At 41.8% G+C, this 26,221-nt stretch overlaps 1 protein-coding gene across 3 annotated transcripts in view; it reads right to left on the bottom strand.

Moving 5' to 3' along the window:
- Positions 1 to 26,221, bottom strand: part of mcc (MCC regulator of WNT signaling pathway) — a 351,584-nt gene that overhangs the window by 240,573 nt on the left and 84,790 nt on the right. Inside the window, exons 1-2 of one of the 3 annotated variants that reach the window (XM_062478464.1) lie at positions 20,185 to 20,473; positions 322 to 435 (exon numbers count right to left, since the gene is read on the bottom strand). In XM_062478464.1, the coding sequence (XP_062334448.1) occupies positions 322 to 399 (78 nt within the window). In that variant the 5' untranslated portion in view covers positions 400 to 435; positions 20,185 to 20,473. Of the gene's footprint in view, positions 1 to 321; positions 436 to 20,184; positions 20,474 to 26,221 lie in introns of those variants that run through there. The other 2 variants (XM_062478462.1, XM_062478461.1) reach the window with 2 other exon arrangements.

The raw sequence follows: 26,221 nt of genomic DNA, 5'->3' as shown, positions 1-26,221 counted from the left end.
TGTCATTCAGAAATACAGAAAAAAAACACACACTTGTTATAATTTACAGAAAAAGTGCGGTAATTTCATCTTCATTTTTTTTTACAGTGTAGTAGCCCTGTCAATAACAAGATGGAGGGAGATACCTGGATTGCAGATCAAACTTCCTAGGAGGGGACGACCTCCACAGAAAACACCTCTATAGAGCCGATGACTCGTAACACAAGTTACCCTTATGATTTGAAAACATTTGACAGTTTAAATAGGCCTTTAGACTAGGACCTTCATTAGGCTAGGTGTGGTTCTGGACAAGCCAAGGTGATGGTATAGAGCAACATTTACCTGTGCTTTGGCCAGTCTCTTCTCGAACAGGTCTCTCTCTCGCTCTGTCTGCACCAGACGCTTGTTTAGCTCGCCCATGTCGCATTTGAGTGAGGCCAGGGCTGCCAGGTGGAGCTGTGAGAAGATAGGGAGGGGTGTGGGATTATAAATCATAGTAGACATAAATGAGCACATGTATCTGACAGTCATACGACTGACAGAATACACATACACGTTGACAAACACAGACATAACAGAAAGAAACATGTGGAAACACATTTGGCAGTTTGCCCTTTGTATAAAAAGTTCGGCAAATAATTACCTCCAGCTATGGAAAATATGCTACAACTATCTTAAACCAATATGGTTTCTGTTCCTGGTGTTCCCATTTTAGAGTGAAATCACATGGCAGCCCCTGGCCCATACAACGGTCCTGAAGGTATGACTAAACCTACACATGAACAGCCTGCAACTTTGCTTGCATACTGTATTGCAGAAAGTGGTGGGTTAACACAAAATGTACATTTTCTTGTGTGTGTTCTTGTGTTATGCTACTATTTTATTGATATTGATCAAATAGTCGAATGTGAACAGTAATCTCAGATTTTCAGGGATTTTACACCGATCAGCCAAAACATAACCATTGACAAGTTAAGTGAACAACACTGATTCTCGATCTCATTGCAGCCGTTTGTGGATGCGATATATTAGACCTGAAAGTTTTTGGGTTTTTTTCATAGCTGATGTGTTATAAACAGGAAACATGGGCAAATGTAAGGATTTGAGCAATGTTGAAAAGGGCCAAAATGTGATGGCTAGATGACTGGGTAAGAGCATCTCCAACATAGCCAGACAAACAGGCCTAATTGAATGTCTAATTCTGTAACTATCCCTGTAGCAGAAGTGAGAAAAAGCCATAAGGTCAACCTAATGCCGACAGGAAACAATGGTTTAGTCCAGACAATTAGAAAAATTAAACTTTGTCTTGGTGAATGGTGTGACAGGAATGAATGGTGATGAGCGAGAGGAAGAGGAAATGACACAGGAGGACAGATGAGAGGTACCACATTAGTGGACCCTGACAAAAGCTTGACCTTTGACCATTAAAGGTAGTTTGGAGCAGATCTATTCCATTTCAGCAGTCTATGTGTAAAACTACAGCTGTTAGTGAGTGTGCATGCACAATGGAAAAGGTGTGTATCAAATAATTAAATAACTGTCAGCTGATATGTGCAAGGGCAATATGAGGTGATGAGTTTACTGAGCACTGTACAGTCACACAACTACCCTCACCCACTGGAATATGACCCCCATTTTTTATATTCTGATGAGATTCCCTTTGCTCTGTCACTCAGTTCCTTTATACACACACTTGTAAACTACATATATTTGACCAATTCATAGCAGTGTTTCCCATACATTGATTTATTTGTGGCCGACTGCCACAAAAAAATGTTTCACCACAAATGATTATAATTTTTTTACTCTTGAACATGTCAAAAAAGTATTTCATTGTAGACTTTCCCCGCTCGCGTTCTCTCTCTCACCAAAACAGACCCTTCTGTGAATAGTCCCCTCTCTCTGGAGTTTACGAACGGTTAGGTCTGATCCCACTGATCTCACAGACTCATGGACTTTGAGGCTGTCCGGCTGTCAAATCGTAAAGTGTGTGAGGGCTCTTTCGCAAACATTTTTAGCCCTTTATGCAACCAAAGTCCACATTTTTGCAGACTTTGGCTAAAGGAATTGCCCACAATTCACAGTGTGGCGTGAAATATGAAGGTTACCAGAGGAAGCCCAGTAGCGAGAGAAAAGCCCGGCCAACCCACCTCATAAAACAAGAAAGAAGAACGAGAAACAAACAAGCATGCAAGGAGCAACGAATCCTGATGTAAATGTATTTATAAATAAAAGTTAACATGTTTAACAAGTTTAAACACAAAGCTCACTGATGGTTAATATAGCCTGAACTGACTGTAGTTTGTCCTTTGATGATAAATTCCAAATATGCTTTCAGCAGATTTGATCAGCAGCCTCTTGCACTCAACTACTTACTAGGTAACGTCACGCAAGTCTGTGAGGGTTGAGGGCTTAAGGCCGCAGTATGCTTCTCCGACTCCGTTAATGGATGGGCGGGCTTACGGATACGGACAGATAGACTGTGTTTATGGTATCTCCGTAGGCTGTGGGTGCTGAAAACAATTCACCGCCAGAAGAGTAGGTGGCGCAACGGTTTTTTGTAAGTCGTCGTCGAGTGTTTATTTACCTAGGTTATCGAGAAGTTGGAGCAAATTTACAAATGAGTCGTTTCATCAATAAAATACGCACATTTTCAGCAACTACACTGCCCATTTCTCGTCACATTTTAATTCAGATGCTGATTTACATGTACTGTTTAGCTGAAATATGAATTGTAAAAACCTACAGCAATGGCGGTCAAGGGATTTTTTTCATCCTGTTTATCACGGCAACCCCACCCCTGACGCAAGCGGTTGTTAATACTGACCAATCACAGCCAAGGGGGTATCCGTAACTATCCAAAATTACGACAGATAGTTAGAAAATTCAGGAGGTGCACGTCGAGCTCTCTGGCACTCTCCGAGGGCTCTCGGAGAGCTCAGAGAGGGCGTTCCCCGTAGGAGGCCGTTCCCATGTGTCCGTTTTTTGGAAAACGGAGAAGCATATATCGGCCTTTAGGGTTTAGGGGGGAAATTGGAATTGGGCCTTAGTATCATAATTATCTGGACAAATTTGTCCAAAACTGATACATACAAGTTAAATGTATTATAAATATTCATAGTTAAATACATTCATCAAATATAACAATATGAGTCCAACGTAATGTTTAGATTACAAAAAGATCAAAAAACTATTTTGCACTCCAATTAATGCAAAATAATTTTGCTTGCACGCTCAGTGCAATTGCATTACTTGACAAGGCACAATTGTGTTAGCACAACGTCAAAACCAAAGACAGCACATATAGCCTTCTGATAGTGCAGCACCAAGGATATTAGCACCGCGAAATAACACACAATCAATGGAGGGAAAGGAAAAACATTTATTCTTGACGATAAGTAAGCAAGTATATTCATTGTGGACTAGATTTGAACTTAACAGGTAAAGTTGAATTGGTTCGCCCTTTAACAATTTAGTTAAATCTTTTAAAAAGTATAAAAGATATCCAAAAGAATAATGCAAGCAACTTATTGGTCCTTCACTCAGTGAACGTTGTAAAGTTTGAACGTGTCTGTAACTTAAAAAGTGAGGGCGAAACGTGCCAAATAATAATAATGATAATAAATAAATAATAAAGAACAAAATTGGGGCATCTATCTTGCTTAACAAAGCCCCAGTAAATACATTTGATTTGGGTTGTTCATATTTGAAAGTAGGCTAACACAAAATAAAACTACTGTGTGTGTGTGTACTGTAGTGTTCCTTATGAACTGTAGGCTATTGGCAGGGTCATTTTAAAATGTTAATGCGTCACCGTGCATTTGCTTGTGCAAACTGTTTAACCACACCTTTTAGATCAAGGTTGTGGGCCCGTTTGTTTTCGATGCCGAGTACTGCCAACCCTGACAGTCTTTCTTGAGACATATTGCTTCTAAGATAGTTCTTTATTATTTTCAGCTTTGAAAATGACCTCTCGGCAGAAGCCACCGTCACAGGGACGGTCAAAAAGAGCTTTAGTGCTGAACTTCGGGGAAACTAGAAAGAAGAGAGTGGTGTTTCACATCTGAGTGATATCTTTAATTGAGCTGCTCTCCTCAATTGCTGGCCTCAGCACGTTACGGAAAGAGAGTACCTGTAAAGGAAACTCTGAGGACAGGTCATCTGAATATTGCACTGCCAATAAATTGGCCGATGAGTATAGATCATCATCTTTCGCTAACAACAGTTCTTTAGGGCTCAGAAATTGAAAGCGGTCTGCAATTTCTTCCATTCCACTAAACCGGCGTCCAAGTTGTGTTGTGGCAATGTCAACAGTAGCATAGAACACAGACACCTTGAAGTATTCCTCTGCATTCTGAAGCCATTGGTCTTCACAGAGTTCATCGAAGTGCCTGTTTGTACGCCATGCACGCTTTTTGTTAAAAGAAGTGCTGGTGCCCCATGAGACTGCTGTTGCCTTAATGTCTTCATATTCCCCCCTGAGCTTGGTCAGTGTGTCCATTGCGTTTCTTAACAGGCTTTCTGCATGAAGCAGGTACATTTTTTGCTTCTGGAGAGCTGGAGAATTACTGGAGAGCAGCATTAACTGACTCCAGTAATTTGGACTGTACTACTGTCATAAGCACAAATTCAAATGTCTCCATTGTCTTTTTTATGCCCGATGCCTCACTGCGTTCTTCTGGTTTCTTAGGCAGCATTATAATTTTACTCAGTGCCTGCATTACCTCTTTGTATCGGAAGCGTAATGATTTAATGGCATAGTACCTGGATGCCCAACGCGTAGGGCAAAGTTTTTTAAGAGTAGGTTTGGAAAGATGGTTCTCCAATAGCTTCCACCGGTTGAACTTTTCACTAAAAAACACATAAATCCACTGTATAGTGTCATAATAGGCCCTTATCTCTGGTATCTTTTGACAAGCATCGTTTAAAACCAAGTTTAGGTTATGAGCAGCGCAGTGGACATATACGGCATTTGGCTCTGTCTGAAATGCGCTTTTGGACATCGGAGTAAGTGCCACTGTTACTTGCGCCATCGTAGCCCTGGCCACGGGATTTGTTTACAGATATTCCCAGACTTTCTATCAGTCCAGTTATTTGTTTTTCAATACCTGAGGCACTTTGATCTTTCACGCTTTGAAATCCCAGAAAACTCTTGTTTATTTTAACCTCAGTCGGTTGTTCCTTTTCATCAGTCTCAACTGTAACATATCTAAACACTTGACTTGGTTGGTCAACCCTTGTGATATCTTGAGTGGTTTCCATGATAACTGAATAGAATTCAGCCTGCTTGATTTCAGTGACATTTTCTTCCTGTACTTTTTGGGACAGTAGTGCAATCAGTTCATTTTGAATTCTCGCCAAGCTCGCGTGTGTGTCAAGTAGGGTGACCACCTGTCCCGCTTTGCGCTGTATCGCACAGCATTTTCAATATGGGACGTGCGGGACAAGGGGTGAAAATGCTGTGCAACACAACGCAAAGCGCGACAGGTGGTCACCCTAGTGTCAAGGGGCAGGATGAGTCTGAGAATTTGGAGCACGCGCGCTGTGGAGCAATTCAATTGAATTCAATCATATATTGACATATCAAGGTGAAATTGCGTATGGTACTTCAGAATGATGTCATCTTGAAGGCACAAAGGTTTGAAAAACCATCAGTCAAAATTATATTTGATTTATTAACACAAAGATATTGTGGCAATGTGGACATTTACATAAATACACTTCTTTCAGCCATTTTGTATTGCATTCCTTATTCAATTTCACTCGATAGAAAGACATGTATTCTACAAATCTGTAACAATTTTCAAGTCGATTGGATCTATGGTTCATGAGGAGAAGGGTTTTTAAGGTTGTACCAAATTTGGACAGTACAGCAAAATCTATCATGGCGGATCTTATGGGTTCTTGAGGCTTTTTTGTTCCCCATGAGAAATAAGGCATGTATACCAATTTTCAGGCATTTTGGAATAATGGGGCGCTGGGGAAATCACGTAGACTTTGGGCGTGGCTTATAGCGCCACCTATGGGCGTACATGGGCCATTAGCGGTCTGGGAGTAGTGAGTGACCTGATGTATCATTGGGATTTGAAAAAATCGGGTCAAGGACTTTTTGAGCTATTGAGCCATTAGCGGAGAAGAGGAAAAATAATAATAATAGGAATACTAACAAAGTACTTAAAAGTACTCGCGCATGTGCGACCTACAAATTTTGAATTTTTTAAAAGTTGTTATTTCATGTTGAAAGACGACAAACGCGACAGCCGGCTGACTTGAAGTTGAGAATGCCATTGGTTGCTTCAAGTCAGCCGGGCTACAGGCGACTCAGGCGCTGCGTGAAGTCGAACGCACCCACTGATGTTACTCGCTGTCGTCGCACTTAAAAGATCACCACAGCTCAGTAAAAAATTGCAAAACGAACCATCAACACTTTTTTTGCACCAAAGCCAGGCCAACAACAACAATGAGCTGAAAAACAGAATGAAAAATCAAGTGATGAGTCGCCCGGTGTGGCTAAAAAGCCAAGACAACAACATTTCAGACAAGAATGGTTAAGTGAGTTTACGTGGCTGAAATATTGCTAAATCACAAACACAATGCACTGTATCTTCTGTTCTCGATGTGGTCAACACACGGGAAAAACTAAATTTGCCGAAGCAACTGGCACAGCACAATTCAAACATGACACTTTAATAAAACACAACATCAGCTTGGGGTATAAAATGTGCCGAGACAGATACGTTAATGAAACTGAGTCACCTCTTCCAAATGCATTCCGCAGACAACACGTTAGCAGTCAGCGGATGAGGCTGAAATGGTAGTCAAGTTTAACACTGCATACTTCATCGCAAAGGAGGAACTACCATTCACAAAATTCAAGAGTGAAGTTGAATTATTAAAAAAGAATGGCATAAAATGAAATACTGCAACGACACAACATGTGCGCAGTTCATTGGCGCTATTGCAGATTCACTCAAACAGAAGACTTGTGAGAAGATTAAGGACGCCACTTATCTCTCATTCATGATTGATGGTGACACAGATGTTTCAACTAAAGAATGTGAAATAGTATATGCAAGGGTCCTGCAACAAGGTAAACCAACAAATATCTTGATTGGCCATGTGGAAGTCCAGCATGCAAATGCACAAGGTAGGTCTATGTTAATTACTATAGCTGAATTTGACCTCAGTTTAGTGCTTTAAGTGCTTACTCAGAACACATCAGTTTCAATGCTTTTAACCTTTTAAAGCCTTAACATGTTGTTTGTAGGTGCCACAGTGATTTAACTGTTCAGTGTGATGACAGGGGAAAGAAACTATTACTGTTTGCTGGTGGTTTTGGTATATAGTGAATATCATTCCAAATCCAATTGTACACAACAATTACAGCTAACATATCATTCATTTAAAGGAGTCTATAAAGCCACCAAAGAGGCCTTTCATCAACTAGGGACTAAAGAATATATTGTGCTTAGTAAAGTTATGCATTGTGCTTATTAAAGTTCTGTTTTATGAACTTAGAAGTGTGCTCAGGCTTAAACATTGTGTCTCACACTGGGTGTGGGAAGCAGGCTGTTCTTTGTGTCTCTATCTCTTCATTTTCAGAAACAACCTTGAAACCGGGTGGAGACGGCACCCGAGCAGGTGGGACGCGTAGGCAAGAACAACTCCCTGATGCACGAGAGAACAAGCTCAACCCTCTTTTCATCTTTCTGTTTTAATTGCACTGTATAAATATATGCTGGGGAGGGACAGATAGGGAGTTGGACTTTGTGAACCAGCCCAAACTCTGTTGCGGGTAGGGAAACTTAGACAACCCCAGAGCTCTGTACTTGTTGATTTCCAACTGCTGCATTAAAGCTGATATTATCGGACCTCTGCGACTCCAGACCACTCTTTCTAGAACACAGATTTGTGTCATTGAATACCATCATTACATATTGGAATAGACACAAAGAATTTGAGTCCTTCAGGACAGAAACAGGGTGGTTAGAGAAGACAGTTGCCATGGGAGCTGATGGTGCTGCCGTCAATCTTGGACATAAGGGAGGTGTCTAAGCTGAGGCAGGGGCTTTTATTGTCCCATTCCTTGCCACATAGGTAGGTTATGTAGACAGTCAGGTTAAAGTTAGGGGAAGCAAACAATATGTATTTGTTTAAGTAGGTATGTATGTAATGTATTCACTTTAATTGTAGACTGGAGCTGGCAATGCTGTCTGTGCAAAGAAAAGTCCCAATGGTGGACCAAGTCTACAATCTCCTTAACATGGTGTGGAAGACATACCACTACAGTCCCAAGTCTGTGACAGAGCTCAGAGCCCTCGGACAAGAGTTGGATGTGCATGTGAACGTCCCAGGGGGTGTCAGTGGGACACGCTGGCTCCCACATGTAACCACATGTGGCCCTACATACCTTACTGAAACCTGGAGGAAAGGACCGGAACCTGCAGAGCTCAGGGCAGTTTACTTCCACATGGAACATTTGACTGCATCATCAAGCAATCCAGATATTGCTGGGAGAGTAAGGAAGGTCTGTATTTAATTTTTAAATCATTTAATATGTTGGATCCGTAAACATTACTTATATATTGGTTCTGTCCTGCAGATCAAGAAGATGATGGAAGCTGGAACCTTTGTTGCTTTTTGTCACTTCTTGGCTGATTTGTTTGAGGCCATCAGCAAATTCAGCCTTCTCCTTCAAAGGAATTATGTCATCTTGCCTCAGGTAAAGCTCAAGTGACAGCTAAATTAGAGTATGCTTAATTCTAATCTCACCAGGTTTAGGTTTTTACATTTCTAAAATGTTTCACAGGTTGTCAATGGGATTGAAAATCTTCTTGTGACTGTTGAGGCCATGGCAGTCAGATGCAAGCCAGGTGGTAGACTAGCAGAGCTACAGGCAGACCTTCAGGCCCAGAAACAAAGGCAGGAGCATGGAGAAGGAGAGTATCACCCTGTCTACAAATATCAGGTAAGGAATTATCAGATTTAGTTGCTGAGTTGAATCTTTATTTTATATCCTTGTCTCAAGCCATCTCCCAAATATTTTCACTCAGGGGGTCAACATCAAAGGAGAAGCTGCTGAACTAGCAGAGGATGGACTCTCCACAGTGAGCACACCAAAGCTGCAGCAAGCAGTGAAGGCAAAAGTTGACTGTACTGTGATGCACTTGAAACAAAGATTCAGCAGTCTACTTGGCAAGTGAAAGGACAAAATTGTAACATATTTACTGTAAATATAAAATAAGCAATCATTATCACACATTCATCTTTGGTGTCCCCTGCCTGAGTCACCACCTTACCGCGGTGGACGGGTTTGCGTGTCCTAATGATCCTCGAAGCTAGGTTGTCGGGGGCTTTATGCCCCTGGTAGGGTCACCCAAGGCAAACAGGTTCCAGGCGAAGGACCAGACAAAGCGTGGCTCAAAAACCTACCATGAAGAAAAAGAACAATGGTTCCCAGTTGCCCGTGCCCGGAAGCGGGTCACCGGGGCCCCCCCCTGGAGCCAAGCCCGGGGGTTGGGCTCGATGGCGAGCACCTGGTGGCCGGGCCTTTTCCCATGGGGCCCGGCCGGGCAGAGCCCGAAGATACAACGTCGGACCCCCTTCCAGTGGGATCACCATCTGCAGGAGGGGTCATGGGGGTCGGATGCAGTGTGAGACGGGCGGGGGCCTTGGCGGTCCGATCCTCGGCTGCAGAAGCTAGCTCTAGAGCTGGTGGAAGTGGCCGGGGAGGGGGAAGTCTGGGCCTCCCTGCTTAGGTTGCTGCCCCCGCAACCCGACCCCCGGAAAAGTGGCAGATGATGGATGGATGGATCTTTGGTGTTATATTTTTCTTTCTCTCCCTCTCTCTCTTTTAATAGATGAAAACTCAGATGAAAAAGCAACAGCAAAGGCAGTGAGATCATTCAAGATCTTCAGTCATGATTCCTGGCCAGAGCAGAGAGACCGGCTAATAGACTATGGTACAGAGGAGCTGGACTTCCTGCTGGACCACTTCTCCACTGTGTTAACAAGGTCATTGACTCTTTAAATTATCATGGCAGAGCATAAAAAAGTATCAAAAAGAACATAATTTCACACACTTGATCCTGAAACAGTTTTCTCTTAGAAACTTTTTCTTCACTCATTTTAGAAATGGCTGTGACACTAATCTGGCTAGAGAGGAGTATCAGTCCATGAAGATGTTAATCTCCAGAAACTACATGGACAAATTAATTAATAATTGCATTGCAGGTCGATTTAAGGTGTGCCCCTAAATTTTTTGCTTGCGCTCCTAAAATTTTCAGTCAGGGTCTACTGCGCTCCTAGTAAAAAAAGTACGTCTGGAGCCCTGCTCTAGCTGGATAGCTTCTCTTCAGCCCTGACCCCAGGACAGCTTTATCCAGCTGGCCTGCCCTGCCTGCCTGCCTGCCTGCAGGCCCTGCTTGCCCCTGCCTGCCAGCCCTCCAGAGACATACAGTCACCCCACAGACACAGTAGCTCTGCAGACTGCTTTTTTGAGGACATTGATGAAAAAGGACAAACCAGCATTTTTTACTTTGATGAAAGTCAAAATGTTTAATCCTTTCCATGTCCCAGTATGCCAAGCTGCTGACTTTGAGTGTCTTAAAGTGATGAAACCAGTTCAAGTGATAGACTTTTGACCTGAATCCAATGATTATTCATCTGAATAAAAACCACTCAAGAGAAGTACTGCTTCTTTATTAATAGTATTTATGTATATATAATTGCGCAGCTCCCCCTGTCAATGATCTAGCACCTGTATTATAAATTCTCTGGCGCTGTCCCTGCCCAGGGTTGATTTTAACTGGTGTTGGAAAACACATGTAGTAGGGCAGAATAGATGGACTGGGTAAAGGGTGCTGGTGTGGAAAGTCCCCAAAAACTGTGCAGAATGGGCAGAAAATATTATATGACATTGTTTCGAGGCCCAATTGGAGAAGAAGCCATAGGATATTTACAATTGTAGTAGGCCATTAGATCTGTTTTAAAAGTTCAGGGGTGTAATATGTTGGATTATGAAGCCCCCACCCTCCACTCCAGAGACAGTTGGTGATAGAGAGGTGCAGACATTAAGTTAAACATAGTCATGCGTTAAGAGTAGAGTAAAAAATACAGATCCCCCCCCCATTCTGAATAAAGTTCGACTGATCTGATTTGTTGATTTCTGTTGCTATGAAAACCAGTTTAGCCAAGATAACTAACATTGTTTTTAGCTAGCTTGCATTACCATTCAATAGCTAACAAAACATTAGTAAAAATAGCTTGCGAATGCCGGAGCTAAAATGTATGCTTCAAACGACGGGACAGAAGATAACTAGATCGACTACACACAATAAAGGCAAATTGCTTCACACAGTAACAAGTGGTTGTGATCACTTTTGAGCAGTTTAGCTCTACCTTAGATAGTTAGAGATGAAGCGCGAACGTTAGCTGCGCTGCTGCATGCATCGAACACATGACGTTCCAGTAACTTCATTCCATGCTGTGTGTTCAAATGCTTCTTCATATTTGTAGTATTTCCTCCCTGCGACGAAATAGACTTTTTACACGCGTTACAAGTGGCGTTGTTGTCATTTTGTCGTGTGAAATACCACCAAACTTTAGAACGCTTCTTCCTAGTTGCCATGTTTGCTGCAGTCTGTCTATGCACGAACTTTTATAGTTTATTCAGACAGACGTTCGCGTGTCCCATTATTAAACTGAGCATATCGATTTTTAATCCATTATTAAACTTAACGGCACAGAGAATCGTTAACAGAATCGTTAAGGAATTTTGCTAACGATTCCAAGGAATCGATTCACTGGGAACCGGTTCTAAACAAGAACCGGTTCTCGATACCCATCCCTAGTCATAGGCAACGGTGTGACAGCTGTAACAGTTGCTCCCAGCAACGTTGTGGTAAGTTTGAATGCACTATGACCGGGGTGTAACTCATGACGAGCAAGCACTTTTGTTGTCGCTGCTGGCATAGTAGCTTCCTCGGTGCAGAAACAAGCACCAGGCTCCCTCAGTTTCTTGCACCAACTGCCAAAAGGCTCTCCATCTTTACCTCTTTATATCCACGCCCAGCGCCATTTACTTTTGAGTCCTTATCTATGGGTAGGACATCATCCCCAGGCTTCATGAATTTGCGCTCCATGCTTTCACCGACAACGCTAACTTGACGTATGGATCTCATTTACGCTGTGTTGCCAGGACCCACCCTGCTCTGCTTCTGATAGGCTTGTAACGTTAATTATAGCTGCGTTCCTCTCATATGAGTGGTAAGTGAAATCAATTGACTCTGAAATATTAAACCGCATGCAAGTTCCCCCCCCAAAAAATTCTCATGGCCACACGCCGGACATCCGGCACGGTGCCGGAATACTTTAAGCTCTGCCTTTATTTATGACATATTTCTTGATGCTGTCATCATCAATGTCTACAGGGAAAAGCCCTGTCAGTAGGGAACTCTGCACTGGAGCCATCACTTGACTCACTTACCACAATAGAGGGGTAATCTCCGCTGCTCTGGTTGTCATCTTCTGTAAGGGCTGGACAGGGTGGAAGAGAACTGGCGCTAAATGAACTAGGTATGTCTCTGTGCTCGGGAGAAGAAATATTAGTAGAAAGGCTATGACTGCCGATCTCAGGCAGTGCCAGTGATGTTACGCTGGATGCTGGTGAATACGTGCTGCTAGCTACCTGCTGCTGCGGTAGTGTTTCGTCTGTGGACGTGATGACGATAGCTTCCTCTCTGGCTGGTCTAAATAATTGTCTGATCTTCGGGTGTTTTGCTTGAGCTTCTTCAGACAACAGTTTATTGCTGCGCTTTTGAGCACCGCTTGCATATTTTCTTTTACTCATAACTCATGATTGTGATGTCTCTACCGTCATCTAGCAAAACTTAATTATTAGCATTTTTGAAATTTGCGCGTTCAAGAGGCGTAATGGCGTAGTAGAGCACATAAGATACGAAAATGCCATTGTTGCCAGATTCAGGGATTTTGAGACTATTTAGCCCATGGAAGTGGATGAAGATCTGTTACGTTGCCTACATTACGGGATTCCTTTACCTGGCAGGTGAAACTTAGGGCTCTCAATGAGCGCCCTCAAAGTTTTTTCCTTTTTTATAAATGTATATTTTTATTAGTGGTGGGCATAGATTAATTTGTTTAATCTAGATGAATCTCACTGTAATCTTGGCGTTAATCTAGATTCATCTAGATTAAAATGGCTCATTTGAATTCCGCCGAAGGCATTCAGAATATGTGTGCTACCCAAATAATGACTAAAAGTAAGTCTTTGAGAACGGGTTTCTCAAGCCAGGTGGCGCATTAGACCAGGAGCTCATCTCCTGTTTCCAAAATGCATCACAAACTGCTTGAGAAAGCTGTTCTACTATGATAATTGGTGATGAAAATAAATTATGTTCAATAAAATGTACTTGTGTTTATTAACTGTTTATTAGATTAGTTAGCTTGGCTGATAGAACTGTGCTGACGGGCTTGCCTCGGTTGCACTCAAACATCGTAATTTGACGACGACTCTTCCCCTGCGCTACATCAGTGCTTGGCCCGGCATCTTCAGCATTAGCTAAGGGATGCTTTGCGTTTAGGTGGTATTTGAGACTGGAAGAACTCCTACAGTAAACTAATTCCGCATAGCACAAGGTGCAAACAAGCTTAGTCTTGTCGAGGTTTCCATTGGGAAGCTTCTTAAAAATACATTTTCCCTGAAGCAAACCAGACGGGCTTCATAGCTGCATCCATGTTAGCACGTCACGTTTGATGTGATAATTTCATACACAAGGCATACACACAGGTTCGAAGACTCGTTCTCGCCCCCTACAGTGCAATTCGGCTAGGTATACATCCGCGCTAAAATATCAAGGTGAAAGTCATCATAGCTTGCGTAGTATAGACCCAGCTCCCAACCCAACCTTGAGAATAGATTAACGGCGATATTTTTTTTATCGCCGATAACGGCCCACCACTAATTTTTGTATAGGCCTAGTTCAGGGGTACTCAATTAGAAACTCAAAAGGTCCACTCACCAAATGTCCATTCAGTCCAGGGTCCGGAACAGTGATTATTTATTTTTCTGGGCCTTACCTCAGAGTTCTGGAGGTAATTTTGTTCAAAGTGTCTATGCTTTGTGTTATAGTGAAGTTTCACGTTACCACTTTTGACAAGGGCAACCGTCTCATTGTAGATTAAACATCGGTTTTGTACTCCCCACCGGCAACACAAATGCATACTTGTCAGTCCATTCTGTCTGAAATTAGAGATTTTCTGAATCAAGTTTTTGCTTTTTGTTGGGTTTTGTCACGCCATGATTTTTGCTAAGGAAGAAACGGGTACCGTTAGCAAATCGATTAGCCTGCGTTGTTGCGAATGACACACACAACCTGCGTGACCTACAGAGGTTGCGGACAACGTTGAGTGAGTTGTCATGGTGATTAGTTATTACAGCTCCTGATTGGATCTTTGGATTGGACACAGAAGATAGAAACAACATCTAGTAGGAAAATATGTATGAAATCACGCACCAATGAAAACTCGCTTGGATCATGACTAAATTGGGGGTCAGATGGCTGAGCGGTTAGGGAGTCGGGCTATTAATCAGAAGGTTGTTGGTTCGATTCCCGGCTGTGTCAAATGATGTTGTGTCCTTGGGAAAGGCACTTCACCCTACTTGCCTCGGGGGGAATGTCCCTGTACTTACTGTAAGTTGCTCTGGATAAGAGTGTCTGCTAAATGACTAAATGTAAATGTAAATTAGTATTTTGGCTTTGGTCTAAATTGTATTGCGTCTGGGTCCAGATCCGGACCGCGGCCCGCCTATTGAGTACCCCCGGCCTAGTCTTTTTTTGGTATGCAGGGCGGGGCCCTTGGGGTGTGGGCCTCACGGTCCCTTCGGGGGTTTCCCAGCCGCCACTGACTAGGACCTAGGTTTGGGCTAAGCCCCCAATGTTTACAAGGTCTGGCTCTGCACAAATAGAATCTAATTCTGTGGAAGTCCATAAAATCCAAATCCATATCCCAGCTTACTTCCCAACCTTGTAAGGACATCTGGATTGAAATGACACTTCGGAAAAGTTGGAAGTTAGTAGGGGTGCAAAACCGAACCGCAAACAACGAATTGTTCAACACACAAACCACGGCCCGGTTTTTACATGTAAGCCGCGTTTTTTTCGGATCTAAGAGAAAACACCCTTTTTCCTTCCCCTTTCCCAGAGAGGAAATGAACTGTCAGTATATCAATGACGAGTCACGAACTGGAAGGAACTGGAGAGAGGAAAATCATACGAAGCTAGGCAAGATAAGAATGTGAGGAGAATGGAGATGGCATGTGGAGGCGAAAGGTTAGCGTTTGAGGATGTAACATCGTCTTTTAAGTCACATGTTTGGCAACATTTTGGATTTAGTGTTGACTACAATAGCGATGGAATGAAGGTTGTCGATAAAATCATGTTATTTATCTTATTTACAATGACAACATGTCATTTCTGTCTCTACGTGGATATGACCTGATTCAAATGAATGGTCATAAGCAGGCTTCTGCAAAGCTGCATAACAACCCATTCATTTGAATCAGGTGTGTTGGAGCAGGGAAACATCTAAAACATGCAGGACAGGGGGTCCCTGAGGACCAGGGTTTGGAACCACTGTTCTACGGTCTAGACAAACATCAGCCATGCCCGTCGAGTGTTTGGTTCCTTGGGAAGACTATGAAAAGTGTCAGCATTCCCTGTACAGCCTGGAACACTGCATTCACGATTGTGGTCCATTTTTTATATCCTTGAAAAACTTCCAAACTTCTTTGTAATTCCCGTGGAAGTACACAGAGCAACGCACAGCTAAACTAGTGTCAGAGGTTTACACGAACCCTGAGATTGGGGCGTGACAAAGGTACAGACCAGAGCCCAAAAAGTGGTGAAAATGTGGCTTTTTGGAAACCGACCGTTTTACAGCAGCAGTTTCAAATTTTTAGATTTGCATAGGAAAGAGGTGTCAATGGACTTTGAGGTTCACTGTATGTCCATTTTACCCACCGAACTGTCGTTATTCAACTATGACAAGGTAAACTCGGTTTTGCAGTCAATGACCCCTTTAATCTTATTGGTCTGGAACAAAGTTGATGCTCACTTACTGGTGTGTTTGGGGTCGTCGTCTTGTTGAAACACCCATTTCAATGGCATTTCCTCTTCGGCATAAGGCAACATCACCTCTTGAAGTATTTGGATATTTTCAAACTAGGGCTGTCAAAGTTAACGCGTTAATCTATGAGATTATTGTGTCAGAGATTAATGCGATAAAATATTTGAAAGCAGTTAACGCAACTTTGTTTACTTACGGTGTGAGTAGACCCTTGACACTAAACCGCCGCATGCCTGCAGTCAGTTAGATAGGAGAGACCGAAACGGTAGTTGAAGATGGAGAGAGCTAAGGGATTGTTGGGCGGAAGTTTCTGTTTAAGAGGCAAAATGACAGAAGAAATCGAGCAGCTTGTCTTTAAGTTATCACCCATAATGCAAAGCACCCGACAGAAAGCAGTCCCAGGTTAGACGGTCACCAACCCACACTCCAAAAAATACAATTAAACAACAGTGTCTTTAATACACACTGTCTGAAGTGATTACTCATTAATTTATAAGATTTAGTCTTTAGAAGAAAAACAAACTTTTAATCGCAATTAATCTACATTAATGAATTTCAAAATGCGTGATTAATTTGTTTTGTTTTTTTAATCTACTGACAGCCCTAATTCAAACCATACCAGGGATCCATGATCCTGGCATGAAATAGACCTAACACCGTATGAGAAACATCCTCATATCATGATACTCGCTGTGAATTATATTATTGTTGCTTGCTTTCCTCCAGGTACACTCTAGCACTTTCGAGGATCATATTGTTTAATTGAAATTAGTTTAACTACATGCTCTTCTGGTTCTACCCATTGGCACTTATTTGCTTTTCACAATGTATGCTTCACGTTTTGGCTACCCGCAATGTGTTTGGGGCTATCTTCTTGTTTATGATCATTGACCTATGCACCTTTTGTAAAGCTCTTTCTTGTAAATCGCTTGGATAAAAGCGTCTGCTAAATGAATACATGTAAATGTAAAATGTTGCACAATTTCTCTTTAGGCCAGTCAATGTGTTCTTTAACAAATCGTAACCTCTTCGGCATATGTCGTTTTGGCAAAAATGGGACTTTGCGGGGGCTTCTTCCCAATAGCTTGACTTCACATAGGCGTCTTCTAATCGTTACAGTACTCTTTGATCTTATCATTGCCTGAGTCTTTGCCATTTTGGCAATTTTTTTATACATTCAAATTGTACTTTTCCATTTTCTTACCCGTCTTTCTGGTTTTGGTTGCCATTTTAAAGCATTTGTGATCATTTTTGCTGAGCAGCCTATCATTTTCTGCACTTCTTTTTATGTTTTCCCTTCTACAATCAACTTTTTAATCAAATTACGCTATTCTTCTGAACAATAGGCTGAACAACTTCATGCAGCGCCGCAGCCGACTGCAGTCGGCTGACTGGAAGCAGTGAATTCTGTTAAGACTTTTTGTCCGACTTGAGACGGCGCCGAGGCTAGGTCACTGTGACGTATCCATCAAAGTACCGTGAGATTGATTCGAGAACAGCCGGCTGTGTAGCCGAGCGCATTTTCTCAAAAGCAACTGCACAGGTTCTAATGACGAGACAACTATTTCATGATTGGCCAGACTCACACACGACAACTTTGACGGGTGTTTTGTATTTATTCTGACACCTTCAGTTTCGCCAATGCTCAAATCCGGACCAAACTGTTTAATTGAATTCAATATTTGTTGAAGAAAGGGTTTTAGTCTGCCTCTTCACAAACGGAAAGACTAAGTTTAATTGAGTTCTGGTTGTATTTTCAATCTGCAGATTGGAGAAAGAGTTTAACAATAATTTTTTGACAAATTTCAGTGCACTGGTTCCAATGCGAAAACAATTAAACTCGCAACCATGCAGTTTGTCAGCGATAAAGTAAGCAAACAGAGCTTGATCGGCCATGACTGACGTCAACGCAGCAAACCATGAGAAGCAGGAATGTCCGACTAACAGTGCGTTCACACTGCAGCGTTTTTTAACGCTCTGCATCGCTTGCCTTCCCACAGTACACCACGCCCGGGGGCGTGTTAGACAAGTTAATACAGAGTTGTAGTTCTCTAAGGTCACTGTTGTAGTCATGGCCAAGCGTGCAGATTTGGGTTCATGTACTCACAATATCGATCAAAATACCACTTTTACACAACATTTATGTAAGTGCAAGATTTTACTAGTGCAAGATTACAGTAGAATACATGTTACGCCACCGGTCACTCAACCAGTCGTTTGTAGGCTGGGCTAGCAGTGGCACAGAACAGTCACGTAATGTGACGAGACTGAATTTAAAAGTAGGCTATAAATACACACTAGGAACAATGACGACATCGGCAACCATGCACCATGCATTATTAGTTTAATGTAATCTTTAAATTCAGGCTCGTCACATTAGTAACTTTGTTCTGAACAGAACTGGGTGTGCAGACACATACGAAAAGTTTCTCCTCCATCTTGAAATTGTGAAACCTAGAAATGTTTATCATGACCAAAGGTTGCTACGTTACAAGAAACAAGAAAACAATCCGATTGGCCAACGCTAGCGTTTTCACGCTCCTCATTTACATAAAGTTGAGAAAATCCAACTTGCAACGCTCCGCTCCGCTCGCCTTCCCACAATGCCCTACGCGAGCGTCAACGCCTGGTTTCATTGAAAATGAATTGGAAGCCGACGCCACGCGCCGCCCGCTCCGCTGCAGTGTGAACGCACTGTAAGGAAGCGTTTTTAACTCCTCCTTGACTGCAAGCGGTAACGCTCGCTGGTCGTTTCATGCAGCCGCAGTCGATGTCGAATGCACTTAATGCCTGGAACGACCCATTTTACTCAGACTTTCAGAGAGAAATGCACAATAACCAGCATGTACACCATTTGATGATCATAATGAGGTTACACATTTGGGAATTGTGTCTAATCGATTATGAAAAACTGTAATCCAGTGTAAACACTATATTACCAATATGTAGGCTATAAACTGTACAAAATAATGCAACACTCCGAAGGACTGTATCGCAACGTTTACAAACTGGGGTGGGCACTAATTCCAGGAATCTGTGTATGTGTATGTTGTGGAAGAAATATGATTTCCAGTGTACTTATGTTATTCACTAATCAACAGAACTAGTCATTGGATACTAGTTAGTATGTTCTCATGTGGGTTTGCTATTGAAAAGAGTAAATTGTGTCTATTTGTCAGGCTGAATAGATGTCCAGGGTCAGAAGAAAGTACTGGGTAAATGTCCCTTGTGATGACTACGGGGAGAGCTCCAACTATATAATCTGTCTCTGCCCTGAGTGGTCATGGGCTGGGAGCTGTGAATCTATTTCTTTGTTACTGTTTTAACACCATTACTGCCTGACTGTCACTGTGTTTACTTTCTTGTGCCCTATAAAAGGTGGTCCTCTGGCCTTCAGAGCTGAGTAATGATTGAGACCTAAGCCTGGTGTTGTGTTGTCATTTATATTCAGAGGCCTGGTTCTCTTCCAATCTGCAAATTGATAATACTTAAAAATCTCAACTGAACTTAGTCACTACGTAAAAAGAGACAGACTCAATACTTTCTTCATCAGTGTCACTGAATTAACTGACCGACATCTGAGTCACCAGTTGCATCACAAGCCCTGCACTAGTTCTCAAAAGGAGGTACTTGGAATGTCATGGGAAAGGCATCCACCTACAAGTATACACCACCACTGCCTACAATCACCAGCCTTCCTGGTGAGCCTGAATAATCCTATCCATCCAAATGTACGCACACACCCACATGGTTGGCCACCAGGCATAAACCAACTCACCTCTCATCAGCAATCACACACGCCTATGGAGAAGCCTCCTCTGTCCCTCCCCTCTCTACCGGCCTCAAAACTCTTAGGAGGGTTTCTTACCGTTTGTACAATTTTCTCTGCATCTTGGGCTCTGTTAATTATCGGGCGTGGCTAAATCTCTAATCTTTCCCTTTTTGAGGAAGTCCTTCTCCCAAGGCTTTCCCACGCGTTCCACCCTATCCAATCCCATTGCTGCATATTCTCTCTCATCTGGTCTCTGTTCTCACCCCCTCATTTTTCGTTTTCCTTACCTCTGATCCCTCTTTTAAGTCACCTCTCAATTTAGGGTTCCCCAAATGATTCTTGTCTCCAAAGGAAAGGCAACACAGAAGGGTCCACCCTGTGTTTCATTCTGTTCCTGTAGGCAGAACCAAAATTCAGTTCCATGGATTACAATTGCCCCGAGGTTAAGGCTCCATAAGTACTGTTGGAACAGGTAACCAAATCTCAGCTTTGGAGTCTTAGGAGCCTACATCTGCAATAGAGACTTTATTGTTTGAGTCTGGACATGCAGCTTTTTCTCTCCCCTCCCTTTTCCTTCTGTTGTAAGCATTGCCCTTTCCTTCCTGTGCTGGGGGAGGAGGGAGGCTAGAGAAGACCTTGCTGTTTATCCTTGCTGCCGCTATGCTATTCTATGGGCTGGTCCTGGACAGAGAATGGTCACAAGGTCCTCTATATGAGACCAGCAGTGACACACTTCCTTCACACCATCATGAGCACCTCCCTCCCCACTGAAGGGATGGTAACACACACTTAAACCTGACTCGCTCAGTATAGACTGGAATGTGGAATCAAAGGAAGAGGGTGGAATAAATGTGTGTGTGGGTGTGATAAGAAATGTAGGTTATGAAAAGGATTCAAGAGAGTGAGCGTTTGTATGTGTTGTGAATGAGTGTCCAGATCAGTGAAGAGGTGAAAGGTTGAAAATAGGCTGACCTAGGACCTGGACCACATGCTGTAATTGTTAGACCCACAGTCTGGTCAGAGACATTCTGAGATCACACATTAGGCATTGCATCATTGTGGAACTTAATCCAAACCTTAACTAAAAAAACGTCTCTACACTCAAATAAAAGTAATAGATGTGTTTGACATTGTCTGTGGCTGGAGGACTGATCAGCAAGAGTTGTCACTTGCAGTCGGGCGAGGACTTGAAAACGGAGACATCAAGTTGGACATTTCCTGCCTCCTGTGGTTTACGTCAGTCATATGAGTTTAGATAAAATGTCCTACTTGTATGATGTATTTAACCCTTGTGTTATCTTCGGGTCATTCTGACCCATCAGTCATTGTGACCCACCGTCGTATTGCGACAACTTACCGCATACAAAAACAAAGTGAAGCATTTTTTTTTAACCGTTGGGCTGTCTCAGACCCCCCACATTGCGAAGGTTAAAAGAAAATTATTTTTATTTGTTTTTGTATTGGGTAAAATTGGGTAAACACAACGATGGTTCGTTATGAACCTTTGGGTCATGTGACCCGAAGGCAGCACGAGGGTTAAATGAATTAGTGTTCTTGGAATCAATCAATCATGTGCTTGTACTTCTTAGGACACATTTATTTGTGTTTTGTATTAACATAACATGCATTATTTTGTCAGAGTTTACATACTAGTGCAGTGCCCATGATGCAGTTGGTGTCAAGATGTCAGTGAAACAAATACAAATACAGATTCTTTGAACAATATATAGTGCATCGTACCCGTGATAAAATTGGTGGCACACAGATTCCTGGAATTATAGATAAGGCACAGTGCCCGCAATGAAAAACGGCTCGTTGGCATTCTGTATTGTCCGCTAGAAGCCGAAAGTTTTCATTATTATTACATTACATTTACATTTAGTCATTTACATTTAGTCATTTAGCAGACGCTCTTATCCAGAGCAACTTACAGTAAGTACAGGGACATTCCCCCCGAGGCAAGTAGGGTGAAGTGCCTTTCCCAAGGACACGTCATTTGGCGAACTGGCAACTTTCAGATTACTAGCCCGCTTCCCTCACCACTCAGCCACCTGACGCCTCTATTATTATTATTACAAAGGTTAGTGATGAAGAAGCTACTCAATATAATAAACAACAAGTTTATGATCACTAAATACTCAATTTGTTCTTGTTTACCTAAGCTTCCAGTTGAGTTGTGGGCGCGTCATGCGTGATGTGATATGATTTGCCTCAGGGTGCAGCCGGTTTTACCCTAGGCTACTTATGTTAAGTGTGGTGGTACTAGCTGTAATGTATCATATGTAGGCTGTATTTTTCTGTACAAAGTACGATCCCATCCCCCCTCCTAATCAAGTAGTGACCTAACAAACCATGAATAAATCCTTTTGGCTGTTTACAGAAGATGCGATTTGCACCAACAGGTTAACACATAACTTGAACCATAATCGGACCAGGTACAGTGCAAGTACTGTACAGGTCAGTGCAAAAATACTGGGTGATAAAACACACATTACATTTGTGCATTTACCAGACGCTTTTATCCAAAGCGACTTCCAAGAGAGAGTTTTACAAAAGTGCATAGGACACTGATCATAACAACGAGATAGCCCCAAACATTGCGGGTAGCCAAATATGAAGCATACATTGTGAAAGGATAAGTCAAGAAAGCAGGACCCTGGAATTTGATCGAGTGTGAATATTGTTTTCTTTCTCTTTTCTTCACTGCGGTAAAATAACCGGTACTTGACGCTTCTAAAGATTAACACAAAACAATCACACCTCTCAAAACGTGAAAAGGTCTAAAATCTTTGAAGCCGAATATCTGAGCTAGAGCTTTCTTGGTTTATCAACATTCGGATATGCGTATATTGTTAAACTATTTTCAGATTTCAATGTATTAACACATAATTTGAAACCATACAATCTGCACTTTCACAATCTGTAAAAACTAATATAAAAAACTAAAGATATTAGTTGGCCGACAACCGCTCCTTTTCTCCAGAGCGTGTAACAGATTTCTGGAATTATAGTGAAGAGGTCTGTCCTTAACCACTGATCAGTTAACAATAATTATTAAAGATAATGATTACTTTATTACTTTTATACTGTTTGGACTTTTATACTGTTATAATAAACAATGTTTGATTTATACCATGCTATATTAAGCTCATGAGAACATAACCCTTGGTCATGTCCAGGAGAGAAATATGCCTATCTATGAATTATGTTGCTTGTATAATTGATAAACTGTCATTATGCTGTTTGCTTACGCCTGCATAGCCATAAGTTAGTTCTTTGTATGGCGCTACTAGGAAATGCCTGGGACACTAGTGTAGGTCAGAGGTCACAATATTACCAAAGTGTATAATGGCATGAGCGCCAAGGCCATTTCTAGGAGCCCTATCTAAAGACCTAAACAAAAGCTATCTAGCATGCAGTGTCCTTTTTCTGTGCTTACAAAGGCTATGCTAATTGCCACGTATCCTCCCATATTGTGATACTAAACCCCTCAAAAAAAGTTCTGAATCATTATTTCGGTCGATTATTCCTCCCCTTTAATAATACCAATTGGTATTGTATTTTATATCGTTGGAAAGCCTGATTAGTCACCTTTACAACGAGGTACAACTTGTACGGATCGTGCATTCGTGGAATGAGCAACATAGCTAACCGTGTGGGTAGCGGCCCAAAATAAATTGCCAAAATCCCCTGCAATATTCTTCTGTTGGTATTCACTCTCGTTTTGAGCTTCAAGTGGGATCAGCTTGGGTGTGCTGTACGTGCCAGAGTGACCAACGCAATGTTGGCTGACAAATCCTGGTTGAGGAATGGGATGCCATCCCACAACGGTGTGTGACCAGGTTGGTGACCAGCATGAGGAGGAGGTGCCAAGCTGTTGTGGCTGCGTATGGATCTTCCACATGCTACTGAGGTCCCTGACAATGTAAAATGAATTAAGTGTAAAAATGGCCAATGTGTGTTGTTTTTTCCTTATTACTGTGGGAGAGTGCAATCATCCAATCCACTAAGCAACTCAAAATGAGAGTGAATACGTTGATTTTGTCTTAAACTTGTGCTTGGTGATTCACTTCATTGACTTGGTACTTTCACAGCAATTGGGTATTATCTAATACGCCTTCAATAGAGCCTGCGATGCAGGTGGTGATGACAGTTCTTCTTTGTGGTTTTGGTACCTATATTTCACAGATGACAATTTAAATTCTGTCATCTCTGAAGTACTTATTCAACCTCCAAATCTATTCTTGTCAGATTTCCAAGGCTGTGGTAGGCTACATTCATGGAAATTATTATGTAGTCTTTATTTGTCTGCTGTTTCCTACGTTATAAATTGCTTATGTTATGTTGATCAAAATGTACTATATTGGATCTCTGTTAAATTGTCACCACAAATATCTAAACATTTAGTTCACAACAAAAGTCATTATATGCACAATGGTTGAGCCAATTGTCAATTGTAGGCCTAATATGGCGCTTGTACATTTGCGATGTGCATGCAGTTTTGAGATCAGTAAACACATTCATTCATGCAGGCCTCACAAAATTCACTGATCTATACTGAAAGTCTATCCACTTTATATTGTTGTTCTGTTCGCTAGCCAGCCCCTTTGAAAGCAGCTGATTATGCCTATCGGTTGTTAATAGCAAATTCGCTTCTAAATAACTAAACAGAATTTCCCTATTTTCCTTACTACGCTTAGTTTCATTTCATTGCGAGTGCCTTTGATTCACATTAGTTCAATCAAAACTTAGGCAGTTTTGACATCAGTAAACAAATGATGCTGAAAAGTGTATCCACTTTATATTGTTGTTCTGTTCGCTATCCAGACCCTTTGAAAGCAGCTGAAAATCAGTTGGAAAAGCTACTTAACTAAAAATAACAAAACAGAATTTCCCTATTTCCCATACTCCCTAGTTTCTTTTTCAACTCGCTGCAGACCAGAGGACCAATCAGAATGAAGGGGTTGAGATGCGAAGAGAGCAAGCCAAACTCGCGGAAAATTATTTTAATTATTTTTCATTATTTGATTGAAATACTTACCCAAACAAAGTCAAGTAATTTTTATTTACAAAGCACATTTAACCCTTGTGTTATCTTCGGGTCATTCTGACCCATCAGTCATTGTGACCCACCGTCGTATTGCGACAAATTTACCGCATACAAAGACAAAGTGAAGCATTTTCTTTTAACAGCTAGGCTGTCTCAGACCCCCCACATTGCAAAGGTTAAAAGAAAATTATTTTAATTTGTTTTTGTATTGGGTAAAATTGGGTAAACACAACGATGGTTCGTTATGAACCTTTGGGTCATGTGACCCGAAGGCAGCACGAGGGTTAAAAACAGCCAATGCCGACCAAAGTGCTGTACAAAATCATCAAATAGGGCAAAACAACAATAAATAAGAACAACAAACAAACATCACAATTACAGTAAGCACGAGTCGAAAGCCAAAGAATAAAAACATGTTTTCAGACGAGACTTAAATGTCTCGGTGGTGGGGGATGACCTGATAAAAATTGGCAGTTTATTCCACAGAGTAGGGGCTACAACTGGAAAGGCACGATCACCTTTCGTTTTCAACCGAGTCTGTGGAATGGCTAAAAGGAGCTGGGTTGATGATCTAAGGGGCCTGGAAGTGTTATACAGCCTAAGAAGATCTGAAATATTCCATGGAGCCAATCCATGTAAAGCTTTAAAAACAAGTAACAACACATTAAAATCTATTCTATATTTGACTGGCAACCAGTGAAGAGAGGCCAATATCGGGGAGATATGGTCCCTTTTCCTGGTACCAGTCAACATTCTAGCAGCCGCATTCTGGACAAGCTGCAGGCGTGATAATGATGATTGACAAATGCCATAATACAGAGAATGACAATAATCAATTTGTGACGATATAAGTGCATGAATAACAATTTCAAAGTCCTTGAAAGAGAGTAAAGATTTTAGTTTTGCGATAGTTTTAAATGAAAGAAACTACCTTTGACAACAGAATTAATTTATTTGTGAAACTTTAGTGCTGAATCAAAGATAACACCCAGATTTCTGGCATGGGAGTGCACATTGGTGGACAAGGGGCCCATTTTTTTAGATAAATCATCAATCGATCTGGGGGTACCAAACAGAATCACCTCCACAATCAAACAGGAACACCAGAGAGTTGGTATCACCTGATTTTAACGGTAAATATAATAAACTGTACTGTGTGTATCATCAGCGTAACAGTGATATGGTATATTATGTTTACGGAGAATGGAGCCCAGAGGGAGCATATACAGAAAAAAAGAATTGGACCCAGGATTGAACCTTGAGGTACTCCACAT

Source organism: Osmerus eperlanus, chromosome 14 (assembly GCF_963692335.1).
Source record: "Osmerus eperlanus chromosome 14, fOsmEpe2.1, whole genome shotgun sequence".
Taxonomy (NCBI): Eukaryota; Metazoa; Chordata; class Actinopteri; order Osmeriformes; family Osmeridae; genus Osmerus; species Osmerus eperlanus.
This window is presented reverse-complemented; position numbering and strand designations above follow the sequence as displayed.